At 44.4% G+C, this 18,852-nt stretch overlaps 1 protein-coding gene across 4 annotated transcripts in view; it reads left to right on the top strand.

The window, feature by feature from the left end:
• Positions 1 to 18,852, top strand: part of wdfy4 (WDFY family member 4) — a 211,162-nt gene that overhangs the window by 88,994 nt on the left and 103,316 nt on the right. For all 4 annotated transcript variants that reach the window (XM_014198725.2, XM_014198716.2, XM_014198734.2 and 1 more), the window contains exons 30-42: positions 32 to 120; positions 2,587 to 2,680; positions 2,790 to 2,992; positions 4,503 to 4,669; positions 4,919 to 5,044; positions 5,234 to 5,386; positions 5,493 to 5,630; positions 8,023 to 8,149; positions 8,343 to 8,494; positions 8,864 to 9,102; positions 16,159 to 16,280; positions 16,403 to 16,585; positions 16,861 to 16,970. In XM_014198725.2, coding sequence (XP_014054200.2) covers positions 32 to 120; positions 2,587 to 2,680; positions 2,790 to 2,992; positions 4,503 to 4,669; positions 4,919 to 5,044; positions 5,234 to 5,386; positions 5,493 to 5,630; positions 8,023 to 8,149; positions 8,343 to 8,494; positions 8,864 to 9,102; positions 16,159 to 16,280; positions 16,403 to 16,585; positions 16,861 to 16,970 — 1,903 coding nt within the window. The remainder of the gene's footprint in view (positions 1 to 31; positions 121 to 2,586; positions 2,681 to 2,789; positions 2,993 to 4,502; positions 4,670 to 4,918; positions 5,045 to 5,233; positions 5,387 to 5,492; positions 5,631 to 8,022; positions 8,150 to 8,342; positions 8,495 to 8,863; positions 9,103 to 16,158; positions 16,281 to 16,402; positions 16,586 to 16,860; positions 16,971 to 18,852) is intronic.

Here is an 18,852-nt window from a genome sequence, read left to right as displayed (position 1 = left end):
AAACCAAGTGTGTGTTTTCTATTTGTTCCAGACTTGGCCTCTTCCTGGTGTACACCGTGCCTCCCCCAAGTGTGAGTGAAAGCTCTGGACTCTCTGACTCTCTTGATGAGGAAACCAAAGGTACAGCCCCACAAGTAGCTAATAGCTCTATTCCAGTTCAGCCTAGTCTCGCCTGGACAGATGCACGTAAACTGGTGTCATAGTGTTTAACAGACCGTGGGATTCGACGACAAACAAGGAACTTGGTTCCAGCACACATTTTTTTTTTCTGATAAATTCTGATTTTGCAGGTGTTTGCGTCTTTCTAATTTCGGTAGGAGAGGGGACATTTGGCCCATAGACTTGTCCGTAACTTGCAGAGAGGTTGGAGCTACCGCCCTGCTTCCACTCCTCGTTCTAGTATTGTCTAACCCGTCTCACCCAGAACTTAAGCGAGCATCTGACGGCACATTTTAGTTCTAGCCTAACCCTAATCACATCCCTAATGCCCACACAGAAATCGAATTAGCATAACAACTAAAATCCCCATCAAAATCTGTATGTTTAAATTAGAGATATCTGTTTTTTTGCAATCCACCACATCCACCGATGTCAGCCTTCCGCATCTGCGGTGGAAGGTGGCAGAGCTACAGCAGTGTTTGTCAGACCAGGAGACATCCCGAAAATCGGTCTTCTCACGAAAACGGTTTGGCCTAGAAACTAATATGACCCCTCTATGGAAAGACAAACATGATGGTGTTCTATGCTTTACTCTACGACCCCCACAAGAGTAATGGGACTCGTCTGAAGTCGGTACGGCCGATTTGTCAATTTCTGTCTGTAGCATCCGAACAGTTTAGGTTACACACTAATGTGACCCCAACATCGAAAGGTGAGACTCTCACAAACACGTTGGTTGTTTTGCTCTAGGATGCCCACAAGCCTCACAAGACTTGTCTGAACGTAGCCCAGTACCAGTTTAAAAAAATATATGGAAGTACAGTATACCCTTAGTGTACAAAATATTAAGAACACCTGTTCATAGACTGAACAGGTAAATCCAGGTGAACACTATGATCTCTTATTGATGTCACTTGTTAAATCCACTTCAATCAGTGTAGATGAAGGGGATGAGACAGGTTTTAAGAAGGATTTTTAAGCATTGAGACAATTGAGACATGGTTTGTGAATGTATGCCATTCAGAGGGTGAATGGGCAAGATATAATATTGAAGTGCCTTTGAACGAGGTATGGAAGTAGGTGCCAGGCGCACCAGTTTGAGTGTGTCAAGAACTGCAATGTTGCTGGGTTTTTCATGCTCTACAGTTTCCCGTGTGTATCAAGAATGGTCCACCACACAAAAGACATCCAGCCAACTTGACATAACTGTGGGAAGCATTGGAGTCAACATGGGCCAGCATCCATGTGGAACGCTTTTGATACCTTGTAGAGAGCATGCACCATCTAATTAAAGCTGCTCTGAAGTAAAATGGGGTGCAACTCAATATTAGCAGGGTGTTCCTGATGTTTTGTACATCCAGTATATATGGAAGTACTTTAGTGACGTAAAAAAGGACTTAAATATGGGTAAAAAACACATAAATCATTTCCTGATCCTTGTTATATGTCTCAGATATCCACTCAGTGTCCAGGTTATTAGGCACACCATCCCGTTCACAAAAATGGTTAGATCCTACAGACAGGGAGTCACGTGGCTGTGGCTTGCTATATAAAGCAGGCTGACAGTCAACGAGGCATTCAGTTACTGTTCGATTGAATTTTAGGTCATTTGTTTTGCCCATTCTAAGTGACTTTGTCCGTGGTATGATCGTTGGTGCCAGCGCGCCGTATGCAATATCTCAGAAATGGCAGGCCTCTTGGACTTTTCACACATGACAGTGTCTAGGGTTTAACGAGAATGGTGCGACAAACAAAAAACATCCAGTCAGTGGCAGCCCTGTGGGCAAAAACAGCTCATTGATGAGCAGTCAAAGGAGCTCAAGAATCGTGCAAGCTAACAGGTGGGTCACAAAGAGACAAATAACAGCGCAGTACAACAGTGGTGTGCAGAACGGCATCTCGGAACGCAGAACATGTTGGTCCTTGTCACGGATGGGCTATTGCAGCACCATCCTGCCTGGCCCCATCCTGCCTTGTGTCAACTGGTGGTGGTGGTGTAATGATGTGGGGAATGTTTCCTGACACACGTTTGGTCCCTTGATACCGATTGAGCAGCGTTTCCCTGAAGAATCCAGGCTGTTCTGGTGGCAAAGGGAGGTCCGACCTGGTTCTAGATGGTTGAACCTAATACACTGACCACTGAGTGGAGGACAGACACAAAACTTACTTCCTTTTGATAAATGTTTTGACTGTGTTTTGCCATAGCAGTAAGACTAAATTCAACAATTTTTTTTGTGTATTTTTTTTATACTTACAGGGGACCTAAAATTCAAAATCAAATAGCTAAATGATCCATGGTATGGTCATCTTAAAACAATGACATATATTAGCTTAGTAGAAACCCATCCCCGGGCCCCTTAGACCTTAGGGGTTAACCATTACCCCAACCACTGTCAGTGTATAGTAATTCTCTCCTCTCTCCTGTAGCTAGTTTCAGTCCAGCCAGACCAGTGTGGGTCCGTAATCAACTGCTGTCTTCTCTCTGTGACCTCATCAGCTCAGACAGTCTTCTCACTGCAGAGTGAGTATCTGCAGGGTCAAACCGCTCACCATAGGGTTAACATGGGTTTCAATGGAACTACTGCATTTTTAACATGTTTGTTCTACTGTGTGTGTGTGTCCACCTGCAGTGAGCAGAAAGAGCTGATCCAGACACTGGGCAGTGATTGGTTCCTGTTGTTCCTGCAGCCCCGCCTCCACTCTTCCACCCTGTGCCTAGGGCTCCGCCTACTCACACTCCTCCTGGCCAATCAGAGCGAGCGGAACAGCTTCAGAGAGGGCGTGTCCCCAGGCACCCTAGTAGAGAGCCTGGATGAACCCTCTGTTGTCATAGGTACGATATACTTTTGTTTAGATACTGTATGTTTTATAGTTCATTAACATGATTTGTATTACATTACATAAACATATTGTTAATTATTTTGACCCAGTCTTTCATTCTATTCATTCCACGTTGCAATGTTAAAGAAATCATTGGCATGTAGCTAGCTAGCTAGCAGAGGTTCAATAATGACGAGAGACAAGAACTTCAATAAATAGGCCTAATGATTTAATAAATCATTTATACTGAACAAAACTATAAACGCAACATGTAAAGTGTTGGTCCCATGTTTCATGAGCTGAAATAAAAGATCCCCAAATTCTTCCATACGGACAAAACGCTTATTTCTCTCAAAAATGTTTTTTCAAATGTGTCTATATGTGTTGGGGACAGTAAAAGGCCACTCTAAAATGTACATTTATTTCCTACACAACACAATGCCACAGATGTCTGAAGTTTTGAGGGAGTGTGCAATTGGCATGATGTCCATCAGAGAATGTCCACCAGAGCTGTTGCGAGAGAATTCAAAGTACATTTCTCGACCATAAGCAGCCTCCAACTTCATTTTAGAGTACTTGTCAGTATGTCCAGAATGGCCTCACAACCGCAGACCACATGTAACCACGCCAGCCCAGGACCTTCACATCTGGCTTCTTCACCTGCAGGATCATCTGAGACCTCCCAGACACCTGATGAACTGAGGAGTATTTCTGTCTGTAATAAAGCCCTTTTGTGCGGAAAAACTCATTCTAATTGGCAGGTCCTGGCTCCCCAGTGGGTGGGGTGGGCCTGGCTCCCAAGTAGGTGGGCCCACCCATGGCTGCACTCCTGCCCAGTCATGTGAAATCCATAGACTAGGGACTAATGAATTGAATTAAATTGACTGTTTTCTTATATGAACTGTTACTCAGTAAAATCGTTGAAATTGTTGAATGTTGTATTTATATTTTTATTCAGTATATAACTAGGCAACAAGAACTTAATGATTTGATGAATAATGTATAAATAGGCAACAACCAGCTGATTGTCAAGGCAAGCTAACACACAATAACATCAAGCAGCTGAAATGACTGCAAACTATGTGCACTTTTGTTTCTTTTACCATAATTTCTTTATCGTCATTTCTTTGTTTATATCCTTTATAATGATCCTGATAACTGAATTTGCCTTGCTCAGAGAAGCTGTCAGTCACGCCTGTGGGAGAATGGATGTTAACAGGCATTACCTGTGGAATGCGGGTATTGTGGTGCTATAGCTCCCTGCTATCAACCAATCAGCATCCAGGATCCAAACAACCCGTTTTCTAAATGTTTACATTACATGAGTAGATATGCAAAGAAGTTTATACTCTCATCGTGTCGACTGTGTAGACTTACTCTCTAATCAATGGATTGTTGTTTTGTGTACTACCCTCCAACCGAATGTATTGTAAAACACCTTAAATACCCACCGTAGTCTGGCACCGGTGATGTATTCTTTCCTTTAATGTATTGTATGATATTTGTTTTTGTGTGTCTCTTAGACAACCTGAGAGCTTATGAGTGGTCCTATGAGTGTCAGAGTGTCACCTGCGCAGGCTTTGACGTGCTGCAAAGGCTTCTGGTCCACCAGGCTCACCTGCCTCAGGTGTACGGAGCGCTGGCCTCTCTACTGCTGGGGAAGAGAGGAGGAGAAACACCTGACGGACAGGTAACATGACACTAACCTGGATATAAAGTAGTTAAAGTACATTAAAGTGACTTAAGTTACATTGAAGTGAAATGGCAAGATATTAGGAGCATTTTAATAGGGCTCCAAACACTCCGGTTATTTTGCACAATTCAATTCTCATGATTAACTGTAAAGTAAATCAAACAAAGCTAAATCTATTTTGGCATCCATGAGATGATTCCTGTGTTGGACTTTAAACGTGTATGTCCTCTGTGGTCTCCTCTGTAGCTGGATCTGGATGAAGTTCTACAGGCAGTGATTGACAGCACAGCGTACACAAACTCTGCTCCCCTACAGCTGTGTTCCAAGTCTGCAGCCATGCTACTGGAGCTGGTCAAGGCCATCATCACACAGGTGAGACAACTGGGTTCAAAACATAACACAGAAATGATTTTACATTCTCACTCTGAGACAATTGCGCTAATGTAGTCTCAAAGCACTTAACATTGTAAATGGTTACTATTAATGGCATCAGTTTGAACTTACTATACACCCTTCCTCAATCTAAATACTGTCCTGTTTGTTGTCGCTCTCCATGTATAGCGGTCATCTGCCGCTGATGCATCTTGGGAGTTTCAGTTTTCCGGCAGTGTGATGCAGTTCCTCTGTCTGGTACACAATCACCGCTCCCGAGACCCACTATGGACGTCTCCAGAGTTTCTACACACGCTTGCCAGCACTGTGTTTCCCCCTGAGGTGTGTGTGTCTTTCTCCTCCTCTACTTCATCTTTCTTCTGTAGTGGCATCAGACCTATGATGGGGGTTTTGATAAATAGTAATATTCTTGCTCTCGTCTCCTCAGAGTGAAGAGGAGGTGCCTAAGTGGGTGTGTCAGCCAACCAGGAAGCAGGTGTGTGACTTCATCCGTATCCTCTTAATGGACAGCCTGCTCAACGTGCCTGCCAAAGAACACACACACCCCCTACTGCTGCTACTGGAGGTATATACACACACACACACACACACACACACACACACACACACACACACACACACACACACACACACACACACACACACACACACACACACACAGGTGAGCATCACACGCCAGCTCCCACCAGGACACACCATTCAGGTGAAATTTAAAACAACAAAATGTTATAATTCTACTTTCTCAAACATTCAACTATTTAACAACATTTTAAAGATACACTTCTCTTTGATGTGTCATGGACGAATCAGAATTAGTTGGGTAACAGATAATTAAGATGTTTTATTAGTATAATATGCTTATTTGAGATACTTGTCATTAGAAAGTGTCCAACTGGATTCAGTTGCACGTCTACCTTAGCTGGGGCTCAGACACTTGGGGCCCAGAGAGGGGAGAGGTCAGATTTGTCGTCATGGGAATGTGTCTTTACTTATTCTTAACCTCTTACATCTAGACGTTCCGCTAGCGGAACACCTGCTCCAATATCCAATGATAGGCGTGGCGCGAATTACAAATTCCTCAAAAATACAAAAACTTCAATTTTTCAAACATATGACTATTTCACTGCATTTTAAAGACAAGACTCTCATTTATCTAACCACACTGTCTGATTTCAAAAAGGCTTTACAGCGAAAGAAAAACATTAGATTATGTCAGCAGAGTACCCAGCCAGAAATAATCAGACACCCATTTTTCAAGCTAGCATATAATGTCACAAAAACCCAGAAGACAGCTAAATGCAGCACTAACCTTTGATGATCTTCATCAGATGACACACCTAGGACATTATGTTATACAATACATGCATGTTTTGTTCAATCAAGTTCATATTTATATCAAAAAACAGCTTTTTACATTAGCATGTGACTAGCATGTGACTAGCATTCCCACCGAACACTGCCGGTGAATTTACTAAATTACTCACGATAAACGTTCACAAAAAACATAACAATTATTTTAAGAATTATAGATACAGAACTCCTCTATGCACTCGCTATGTCCGATTTTAAAATAGCTTTTCGGTGAAAGCACATTTTGCAATATTCTCAGTAGATAGCCCGGCATCACAGGGCTAGCTATTTAGACACCCAGCAAATTTAGCACTCACCAAAGTCAGATTTACTATAAGAAAAATGTTATTACCTTTGCTGTCTTCGTCAGAATGCACTCCCAGGACTTCTACTTCAATAACAAATGTTGCTTTGGTTCAAAATAATCCATAGTTATATCCAAACAGCGGCGTTTTGTTCGTGCGTTCAAGACACTATCCGAAAGGGTAAATAAGGGTGACGAGCATGGCGCAATTCGTGACAAAAAAATTCTAAATATTCCATTACCGTACTTCGAAGCATGTCAACCGCTGTTTAAAATCAATTTTTATGTAATTTTTCTCATAAAAAAGCGCTAATATTCCGACCGGGAATCTGCGTTTAGGTAAACAGACGAAAGAAAATAAAGCACTCGGTCGACTCGGGCACGCGCCTAAGCCCATAGTACTCTGATCGGCCACTTGCCAAAAGCGATAATGTGTTTCAGCCAGAGGCTGCCTCGATATCATTCAGCTTTTTCCCGGGCTCTGAGAGCCTATGGGAGCCGTAGGAAGTGTCACGTTAGAGCAAAGATCCTCAGTCTTCAATAAAAAGAGCCAAGATGAAACACAACTTCTCAGACAGGCCACTTCCTGCATGGAATCTTCTCAGGTTTTGGCCTGCCATTTGAGTTCTGTTATACTCACAGACACCATTCAAACAGTTTTAAAAACGTTAGGGTGTTTTCTATCCAAAGCCAATAATTATAGGCATATTCTAGTTACTGGGCAGGAGTAGTAACCAGATTAAATCGGGTATGTTTTTTATCCGGCCGTGAAAATATGGCCCCCTATCCTAAACAGGTTAAGCTTTATTTTTTTCTCCTGAACTTATTTAGGCTTGCCATAAAAAAGGGGTTGAATACTTATTGAATCAAGATATTTCAGCTTTTCATTTTTTATATTAATTTGTAAAAATTTACCTATGGGGTATTGTGTGTAGGCCAGTCAAAACAAAATCTAAATGTAATCCATTTTAAATTGAGGCTGTAACACAATGTTGTTTTGAAAAATTCAAGCGGTGTGAATACTTTCTGAAGGCAATGTATGTGTCAACTCAAAAACAGAACGCTTGTGGATCCAGAATAATAACGAGATATTGGTATGCATCTAAACGTGGTCCCTGTAACTAAACACCAGGGGAGATGGAGAGAAGACAGGGATGGCTGCTATCTTAGGAGCACATGTTCAACCCTGTGTGTGTGTGTGTGTGTGTGTGTGTGTGTGTGTGTGTGTGTGTGTGTGTGTGTGTGTGTGTGTGTGTGTGTGTGTGCGTGCGTGCGTGCGTGCGTGCGTGTGCATGTGTTGCAGTATTCCCCAGAAGGAGCATCGTTGGAGCGGAGACAGGTCTTCCAGACTGAATTGATTGAGTTCTTCATGGATATCATCCACATGACCAGCCAGGAGAATGGACATAACACACACCTCACCACACAGGGTAGAGCACACACACACCTCACACATGCACTCACACATGTCCACAAAGCATACATACACACAGGCACACAGACACACCTCACACATGCGCACACAGACACACACGCACACAATCACAAAATAATTTCCCATGCAAATGGACAATAAAATATTGTATCATGTCACTCAACAGATCTTTCTCCCTCTGTCATCAGAGTCAAACTCCCAGAGACCTGAGGGGCAGATGGCCACACTGATGGAGAACATGGTGCTTTTCAGTCAGAAGTTTCTGGAGAAACTCTACAGCGGCATGTTTCTGGTTGAGCCAGAGAACCTGCTCACCTTCCTAGCTGACCAGATAGTGGTGGTGAGAAACACTCTGAATGCTATGTGCTGCCATGGGTGTAAGTAATGTTAAAGAATGTTCAGATAAAACTGTGATGTGAAACACAAACATGATTGTTCTTCATTTACCAAGTCAAGATTTGTCAGCTCTATTCAGCTATATTCATAACAATTCTGGTAGCGTTCCAGGCTGACTACGTTGCAGTCGCCTGCCCTATCTCACAACGCCTGGATAAGTGTTAAACAAATTAGCAGTCTGATGTCCGACTTCGAAGTCGGTGACATGGCATGCAACTGCAACCACAATTCCACACAGCGCGACTACAATGTAACATCGGCTTTCTGTTTATCTGCAACCATCTGAATGTTTTCACCTGCTGTTTCTTGTCAGGTGCTGGAGAAGGGCCTATCACAGAAAGAGAACACAGTTTCCTCCCTCTACACCAGCACCAACCGAGCCCTGCTCTACTTCCTGTCCCGCCCACAACGCACACAGGCCGAACAGGAAGCTGTCATCAATACGCTGCGGGTGGTCATGGAGCGCTGGGATGTAGTCATGGCAACCTACAATGCCAACGTGAACTTCATTACCTGCCTGCTGCACTGTCTTCTGTTGATACGATCTGGCAGGTAGGTTACACACATACGTGTACACACACACACGTGTGCACGAGCACTCATACACACACAAACGTACACATGGTGTTAAAAAGTCAGACCAGTGATTGGCTTTATGATCATGGATGCTTTGTACAGTGGCGATTTTAGCATGTAAATCTTGGTGGGGCAAACTCCCACCCAATTGTTTTTATATGCAAGCCACTACACAACACAACACTAAACAATACATTAATTGCACTATAACGGTGACGAATGGTGCCCACAAACTGTTAGGTCCTACATAAAGCTGTCCCAACAGCAGAGCTTTCTTTTCAGCACCATGGAGTGAATGCTTACTGTTGCTACACCTGGCTATCATCGGAGTCTTGAAAAGGTTTCTTCTGGCAATTGAGATGTACAAACTATGGCATAAGGGAACGATGAGCGGATAACTCTTACTGACAGTTGTGGCTGCTTTGCGTGATGTATTGATGTCTCTATCTTTGTGAGTTTGTCTGTGCCTAATAATGTTTGTACCATGTTTTGTGCTGCTACCATGTTGTGCTGCTGCCATGTTGTGTTACTACCATGCTGTGTTGTCATGTGTTGCTGCCATGCTATGTTGTTGTCTTAGGTTTCTCTTTATGTAGTGTTGTGGTGTCTCTCTTGTCGTGATGTGTGTTTTGATGTATAATTTTAAAGCCCAACCCCTGTCCCCGCAGTTACCAAATTATTAGGGTGAGGCACATGGTCTACTATCACCTTACTACACAACATACACTTAGTATTACTTTCTTAGGTACAGTATATATATCTCCCTGGCTTATTACATAATTTATGCAGCAGCATACAATACATTTTTTGACTCACCTTGTTGTGGTGTGCTCATTTGAACATGAAGGTGGCACAGCGGTCCTTCTTGTGGGCAAATTTTGTCATCAATGTGTGGCATTCTCTGGTTTTATGGTGCTTTCAAGACAACTGGGAACTGAAAAAAACAAGATTGAATCATGACATCAGTGATCTTCAGGTCGGACCTTTAGAAAGAGGCCTGAGTTCCCGACTTGGAATTTCCGAGTTGGAATACCGTTCTAAACATATCTTCCACGTCGGAGCAAATCTATTTCAGATTCACCAGTTGTTTTGAACTCACTGAAGTCTGAGATTTCCCAGTTCCGAGTTTCCAGTTGTTTTGAATGCGGCAGAAGTCATGCTGGATTGACAGCATGGCTAATGTATTCAACCTTTTCTGGCCCCTGGTGTTGCATGAGAAAATTTATCCTTTTGAGCTTGGAAAAGAGACCTTAAGTCTGATCCCGTTAGCGGGATCAAAATCCAGCGAAAAATCATATCGCCAATTAGCATTAAAAAAATATCATAATTTTTTTTTTTTTTAAATATATATATATATATATTTTTTTTATAGATACACCTCTCCTGAATCGACCCACGTCGTCCGATTTCAAAAAGGTTTTACAGGAAAAGCAAATCATTAGATTATATTAGATGAGTCCATCGTAAAAAGCAGCTTCATAGCCATTTTCCGACCAACCACTTGCATCACATATAATCAAAAACAGCTAAATGCAGCACTAACCTTTTACAAACTTCATCAGATGGCACCCCTAGGACATCATGTTATACAATGCATGCATTCTTTTGTTCAATAAAGGTCATATTTATATATAAAAACAGCATTTTACATCTCTGTCTGACGTTGACTACATAATTTCCCCTCAAAAGCGTCCCGGTAAACAATGCTACATTTCCCTAAATTGCTATACTATAACGATTTTTTAAATGTATATTGTCAATCTAACATTTATAGATGAATATCTCTTGAGAACACCCGTCATACCAGATTTTAAATTAACTTTACTGGGTAATCACACTTTGCGATAAAAGGAGATGCGATACTCAGAAAATTAGCTAATATACAGAGCTCGGCGCCATCTTGGAAAGAATCTCATGTCACGTCTTATCTTCTATAATATTGTCAATAATCGCCTACCTTTAGTTGTCTTCATCAGAAAGCATCCCAGGTCCACAACAGATGTATTTTCGGTCAAAAAGTCCATACTTCACGTTCCATTAGCCTGATGTTGGTAGCGCGTCCTATGGCTCTCTCCAAGCGCAGCTCTGAAGTTCATAATAAATGCAATGCTCGCGCATGTAGGTTCGTTCAAACATGTCAAACGTTGTATAAAATAAATCTTCAGGGCCTCTAACACCAAGAGAGCCAATAAGATTCGAGGGGGATGATGTCATGGCCTTTAAAACCGTATCCAAAGGTGGGGGCAGACATGGCCGCCGAGCGTCATAATGGTGATGGCCCATCCCCTGTGACCAATTTCAAACTCGTGTCATTCACTGAGTTTTGACTCTATAAGGCTCAAACCACTGTGAAAGGACTGGCGACATCTAGTGGAAGCAATAGGAAGTGCTCACTGAACCATGGTTAACGGTGTGATTAATAAGGAAAGATGAGAAGTCAAGTCCACAATTCAGAATTCCACTTCCTGTTTCAATCGGTCTCGGGGTTTTGACTGCCATTTGAGTTCTGTTATACTCACAGACACCATTCAAACAGTTTTAGAAACTTTAGAGTGTTTTCTATCCATATATAATAAGTATATGCATGCCCTATCTTCTGAGTTTGATTAGTAGGCCGTTGAAAATGGGAACGATTTTTTTTCAAAATGCGCTGTGGCGCCCCCTATCCTACGGTATCCTCAAGAGGTTTTAAACCCAGACTTGGACCACAATCTCCACTGAATAGCAGGCTAGTGATTGCTTTGCAAAGCTTGCAGTTAGCCCCTGATTCCTTCCAAACCACTCTTTGTTGAATTTGCGATTTCCTACTTGTTGTGTAATGTTTATGTCCAATGGCCGATGAGCACTGATACGTTTTATCTATAATTTATTTTATCTATAATGGATTTGCCAGTAGATTGTCAACTTGATTCATGATGATGACTACTTGTCTAGCTTGCTAGCTAAGATTTTGAAAGTATGATGTTGACATGATCAGTCCAATCATTTGACGGAATTTTATCTGTGGCCATTGACCTTCAGCCTTCTTGGATGGGCATTTCTAATGTAAATCTATGGCAGCACTCAAGGGGCTTGAAGTTTCAAACTCTCCCTGTAGATTTAGCGGTGACGGAGTGTCCCCATGAGTGACAGAACACTGAGCCAATCACAGCGCAACTACAGAAAATTACCAACCACTATTTTCTGCTGGCTGCCCCACCACCACAGAAACCACTGAGCTAGGCTGAAACACCTGTATTTTGGAGCTGCCTTAATCAAGAAAGCAAAAAAGACACCATGTTTGTATTAACTCAAAGATTTTTTTTAAAACATTTTTTGCAAACTGATTTGTGACATGTATTCATGCCAAAATAATGTGCAAAACAGACAACAAAAATTGTGTATGTATATATTTATTATTATTGTTATTATTATTATCAGCCCCACCTGCCCTGAATGACGCATTGCCACTGGCTTTGTATTAATTGTAGGTCTATGCTATGGGATATTACATTTACATTTACATTTAAGTCATTTAGCAGACGCTCTTATCCAGAGCGACTTACAAAATGGTGCATTCACCTTATGATATCCAGTGGAACAACCACTTTACAATAGTGCATCTAAATCTTTTAAGGGGGGGGTTAGAAGGATTACTTTATCCTATCCTAGGTATTCCTTAAAGAGGTGGGGTTTCAGGTGTCTCCGGAAGGTGGTGATTGACTCCGCTGTCCTGGCGTCGTGAGGGAGCTTGTTCCACCATTGGGGTGCCAGAGCAGCGAACAGTTTTGACTGGGCTGAGCGGGAACTGTGCTTCCTCAGAGGTAGGGGGGCCAGCAGGCCAGTGGTGGATGAACGCAGTGCCCTTGTTTGGGTGTAGGGCCTGATCAGAGCCTGAAGGTATGGAGGTGCCGTTCCCTTCACAGCTCCGTAGGCAATCACCATGGTCTTGTAGCGGATGCGAGCTTCAACTGGAAGCCAGTGGAGAGAGCGGAGGAGCGGGGTGACGTGAGAGAACTTGGGAAGGTTGAACACCAGACGGGCTGCGGCGTTCTGGATGAGTTGTAGGGGTTTAATGGCACAGGCAGGGAGCCCAGCCAACAGCGAGTTGCAGTAATCCAGACGGGAGATGACAAGTGCCTGGATTAGGACCTGCGCCGCTTCCTGTGTGAGGCAGGGTCGTACTCTGCAAATGTTGTAGAGCATGAACCTACAGGATCGGGTCACCGCCTTGATGTTAGTGGAGAACGACAGGGTGTTGTCCAGGATCACGCCAAGGTTCTTAGCACTCTGGGAGGAGGACACAAGGGAGTTGTCAACCGTGATGGCGAGATCATGGAAGGGGCAGTCCTTCCCCGGGAGGAAGAGCAGCTCCGTCTTGCCGAGGTTCAGCTTGAGCTGGTGATCCGTCATCCACACTGATATGTCTGACAGACATGCAGAGATGCGATTCGCCGCCTGGTTATCAGAAGGGGGAAAGGGAGAAGATTAATTGTGTGTCGTCTGCATAGCAATGATAGGAGAGACCATGTGAGGATATGACAGAGCCAAGTGACTTGGTGTATAGCGAGAATAGGAGAGGGCCTAGAACAGAGCCCTGGGGGACACCAGTGGTGAGAGCGCATGGTGCGGAGACAGATTCTTGCCACGCCACCTGGTAGGAGCGACCTGTCAGGTAGGATGCAATCCAAGCGTGGGCCGCGCCGGAGATGCCCAACTCGGAGAGGGTGGAGAGGAGGATCTGATGGTTCACAGTATCAAAGGCAGCAGATAGGTCTAGAAGGATGAGAGCAGAGGAGAGAGAGTTAGCTTTAGCAGTGCGGAGAGCCTCCGTGACACAGAGAAGAGCAGTCTCAGTTGAATGCCCAGTCTTGAAACCTGACTGATTAGGATCAAGAAGGTCATTCTGAGAGAGATAGCAGGAGAGCTGGCCAAGGACGGCACGTTCAAGAGTTTTGGAGAGAAAAGAAAGAAGGGATACTGGTCTGTAGTTGTTGACATCGGAGGGATCGAGTGTAGGTTTTTTCAGAAGGGGTGCAACTCTCGCTCTCTTGAAGACGGAAGGGACGTAGCCAGCGGTCAAGGATGAGTTGATGAGCGAGGTGAGGAAGGGGAGAAGGTCTCCGGAAATGGTCTGGAGAAGAGAGGAGGGGATAGGGTCAAGTGGGCAGGTTGTTGGGCGGCCGGCCGTCACAAGACGCAAGATTTCATCTGGAGAGAGAGGGGAGAAAGAGGTCAAAGCACAGGGTAGGGCAGTGTGAGCAGGACCAGCGGTGTCGTTTGACTTAGCAAACGAGGATCGGATATCGTCAACCTTCTTTTCAAAATGGTTGACGAAGTCATCCGCAGAGAGGGAGGAGGGGGGGAGGAGGATTCAGGAGGGAGGAGAAGGTAGCAAAGAGCTTCCTAGGGTTAGAGGCAGATGCTTGGAATTTAGAGTGGTAGAAAGTGGCTTTAGCAGCAGAGACAGAAGAGGAGAATGTAGAGAGGAGTGAGTGAAAGGATGCCAGGTCCGCAGGGGAGGCGAGTTTTCCTCCATTTCCGCTCGGCTGCCCGGAGCCTTGTTCTGTGAGCTCGTAGTGAGTCGTCGAGCCACGGAGCAGGAGGGGAGGACCGAGCCGGCCTGGAGGATAGGGGACAGAGAAAATCAAAGGATGCAGAAAGGGAGGAGAGGAGGGTTGAGGAGGCAGAATCAGGAGATAGGTTGGAGAAGGTTTGAGCAGAGGGAAGAGATGATAGGATGGAAGAGGAGAGAGTAGCGGGAGAGAGAGAGCGAAGGTTGGGACGGCGCAATACCATCCGAGTAGGGGCAGAGTGAGAAGTGTTGGATGAGAGCAAGAGGGAAAAGGATACAAGGTAGTGGTCGGAGATTTGGAGGGGAGTTGCAATGAGGTTAGTGGAAGAACAGCATCTAGTAAAGATGAGGTCAAGCGTATTGCCTGCCTTGTGAGTAGGGGGGGAAGGTGAGAGGGTGAGGTCAAAAGAGGAGAGGAGTGGAAAGAAGGAGGCAGAGAGGAATGAGTCAAAGGTAGACGTGGGGAGGTTAAAGTCACCCAGAACTGTGAGAGGTGAGCCATCCTCAGGAAAGGAACTTATCAAGGCGTCAAGCTCATTGATGAACTCTCCAAGGGAACCTGGAGGGCGATAAATGATAAGGATGTTAAGCTTGAAAGGGCTGGTAACTGTGACAGCATGGAATTCAAATGAGGAGATAGACAGATGGGTCAGGGGAGAAAGCGAGAATGTCCACTTGGGAGAGATGAGGATTCCAGTGCCACCACCCCGCTGGCTCGATGCTCTAGGGGTATGCGAGAACACGTGGGCAGACGAAGAGAGAGCAGTAGGAGTATCAGTGTTATCTGTGGTAATCCATGTTTCCGTCAGCGCCAGGAAGTCTAGGGACTGGAGGGTAGCATAGGCTGAGATGAACTCAGCCTTGTTGGCTGCAGACCGGCAGTTCCAGAGGCTGCCGGAGACCTGGAACTCCACGTGGGTCGTGCGCGCTGGGACCACCAGGTTAGAGTGGCAACGGCCACGTGGTGTGAAGCGTTTGTATGGCCTGTGCAGAGAGGAGAGAACAGGGATAGACAGACACATAGTTGACAAGCTACAGAAGTGTTGTTTCTTGTATTATTGTCTCCTGTGTCTTTAGAGAACTGTTTCACTTTGATATCCTTTTTCTTCTGTCCTGATTTTCTCTTTCTTTTCTTCTGTTAACTAGATATTCTTTGTTGTTCTTCGTTAGCTAGCTAGCTTCTTCCAAAAGAGTCCCTAGCAACTGCTTAGCAACTGGTAAACAATTCAGCTTGCTAAGATAACTACAATTTTATGAAAAATAGTTATTTTCAAAAGCCTATCTTCTTTGTTTGTTGCTTGTTTTTTCTCCTATTCAGTCTTGCAGTTTTCTTTTGCTTTTTTCCGATGTACTTCACTCTAAAAACCATGTAAATTTCAATATTTGTAGGAGCTCATTTTTCAGCTGCTGCTGCTCAAATTGGAGTTCCGGAACTCCGGAACTATTATAACTAACTATATTGTTTGTGTGCCCTACAGCTACCCAGAAGGCTTTGGGTTTGAAAGGCACAAGAAACACCAGCGGAGAATCCTGTCTCATCTGTTCCCTCTCAAGACCAGCCACACTACCACACTCAGCCAAGTACCTGATTCAGACACAGGTAGGACTGTGTGTGCATGTGTGACAGTAGTGACAGCTGAGCTGATGTCCCTGGTCAAGGCCTGCATCCATAACCCATGAGATTGAGATGAATGTGAATGTGAATGTGTGTGTGTGTTACAGAGCTGATGTCCCTAGCAGAGTCTGTGTGGTCTAAGATCCTGACTGAGAGACGTACCATTCTAGAAGACACCTATAAGATTGAGCTCTCAGCTAATCAGACGCAGAGGATGGGACCTGTCAGCATGAGTGACATCAGCCCGCTGTGGGAGGAGACAGCACTCAAGGTGTGGCAGTTATACACAGGTGAGACCACACACAGGCATGGACGTAGACAGACATCACTCGGGTATACACACAGGTGAAACCACACACATTAATGGACGTACATACACATCACTCAGGTATACACACAGGTGAGACGCAGGCCTGCACAGAATATCAGATCTTTATGCCTTAAAAAGTGAACCACATCAGTATGATCTACTGATCTTGTAATATGCTCAGGCCTGCACTTGTATTTGTACTTTTATTTGCACTTGTATATCTGACTGAAGGATTGATGGTTTTTGTCCCGTCAGGCAATGTGAAGAGGAAGCTGACTAGCACCATCCAGAGGAAAGATGGTGTAATCAGCTCTGCTATTCGCTCTGTCCACAAACGACTGGGGAGAGAAACTGGCACTGTGGAGGTAACACACACCCACACACGCACGTACTCACACGTACTCACACGCGCACGCACGCACGCACGCACACACACACACACACACACACACACACATCATGAATCATCATCATCACAGGAGAAGGTGCATGAGATGGAGCCAACGTTTCACCTATCAAAATGTGTATGATAGTTTGGGAGGTATGAAGTAAAGCCAAACTACACTGGACAAGTAGCGTAAGCATAGTGTGGGTGTGTTTGTGTTTGTGTGTATTACTATACTTTTGAGGACCTTGAGTGTGTGTGTCCTTAGGGGAATGTCGGTTCATTAGCTACATGACCTCTTTGTCACACACATTCCCCTAAACACCCTCACACACGCAGACACATGCACACACAGACACACACACACGCTGTCTTGTATAGCTAACCTTGTGGGGACACAAAATTCAGTCCCATTCAAAATCTTTTTTTACCTTAACCCCAAAACCTAACCTTAACACTAACCCTAAAACTAACCCTAGCTCCTAACCCTAACGCTAAACCTAATTCTAATGCTAATTTTAACCTTAATCCACTAGAAATAGTATTTGACCTTGTGGGGACAAACAAAACGTCCCCAGTTGGTCAACTGTTTGTTTACTATTCTTCTGGGGACGTCTAGTCCCCACAAGTATAGTCAAACACGTCCACATGCACCTAAAGCTCCACACACACACCAATGTCACTGTGCTGTGTGCGTTGGTCCGTCCAGCCCTGTGGGTGTGTTTTGATTATTTCTGTAAATGGATCTGGATTGTCCCATCTGACCACCCCTCAGTGGGCCCAGTAATTGATATCTGTTAGTTTTATCTGCAGTAATACACAGACACACACACATACGCTCAGGCTGCTGTTGAAGGTTAAAGATGTGCTTTTTGTTGTTTTCCTCCCGAAACACGCTGCCCACATCATTATTTCCTCCTGCAGATGAAGACGTCGCACCATCTGGATCAGGACGTAGAGACGTATTACTCATGCGCACAGGCATGAAATTACAGCGTCTGTCTGTCTTTCAATCTTGCTCCACAAACTCTGTTTGTTGTGTGTGTGTGTGTCTGTGCATGTCTCTCCCTTCCTCTCTCTGTGTGTGTGTGTGTGTGTGTGTGTGTGTGTGTGTGTGTGTGTGTGTGTGTGTGTGTGTGTGTGTGTGTGTGTGTGTGTGTGTGTGTGTGTGTGTGTGTGTGTGTGTGTGTGTGTGTGTGTGTGTGTGTGTGTGTGTGTGTGTGTGTGTGTGTGTGTGTGTGTGTGCATGTGCGTGCGTGCGTGTGTCGAACCACCTAAACAGGAGTTGGTAATTTTAGCGGTACAAATCTGATGAAAACATGATTCATTTTGTGTTCTTCTTTATCATATCATCTGCTGACAGACCATCGACTGCTTGATGAATGGTCTCTACCTTCTGAAAGGCAGAGCAGTCAGGAAATAGGATTTAACAGAATATATTTTTCAGCACAGAAAATCGGTATTCTCATGTAATAGTCTGTAGCTCCTGAACGGTTTGACCTACAACACTATTATGACCACTTTATGGAACGGGGAGACTTTCACAAACACTATGTGTCAGGAGACTCGACTGAAGTGCACCTGCTCTAGAGTGCTCAGGATCTCAGACTGGGGGTGAAGGTTCACCTTCACTGACCCTAAACACACAGCCAAGACAACGCAGGAGTGGCTTTCGGACAAGTCTCCGAATGTGCCCAAGAACACTAAGGTAACACTAAGGTAACCTGCCTAAATGACTACCAACCCGTAGCACTCACGTCTGTAGCTACGAAGTGCTTTGAAAGGCTGGTCATGGCTCACGTCAACACCATTATACCAGAAACCCTAACTCCAATATGCATACCGCCCCAACAGATCCACAG

Source organism: Salmo salar, chromosome ssa01 (assembly GCF_905237065.1).
Source record: "Salmo salar chromosome ssa01, Ssal_v3.1, whole genome shotgun sequence".
Taxonomy (NCBI): domain Eukaryota; kingdom Metazoa; phylum Chordata; class Actinopteri; order Salmoniformes; family Salmonidae; genus Salmo; species Salmo salar.
This window is presented reverse-complemented; position numbering and strand designations above follow the sequence as displayed.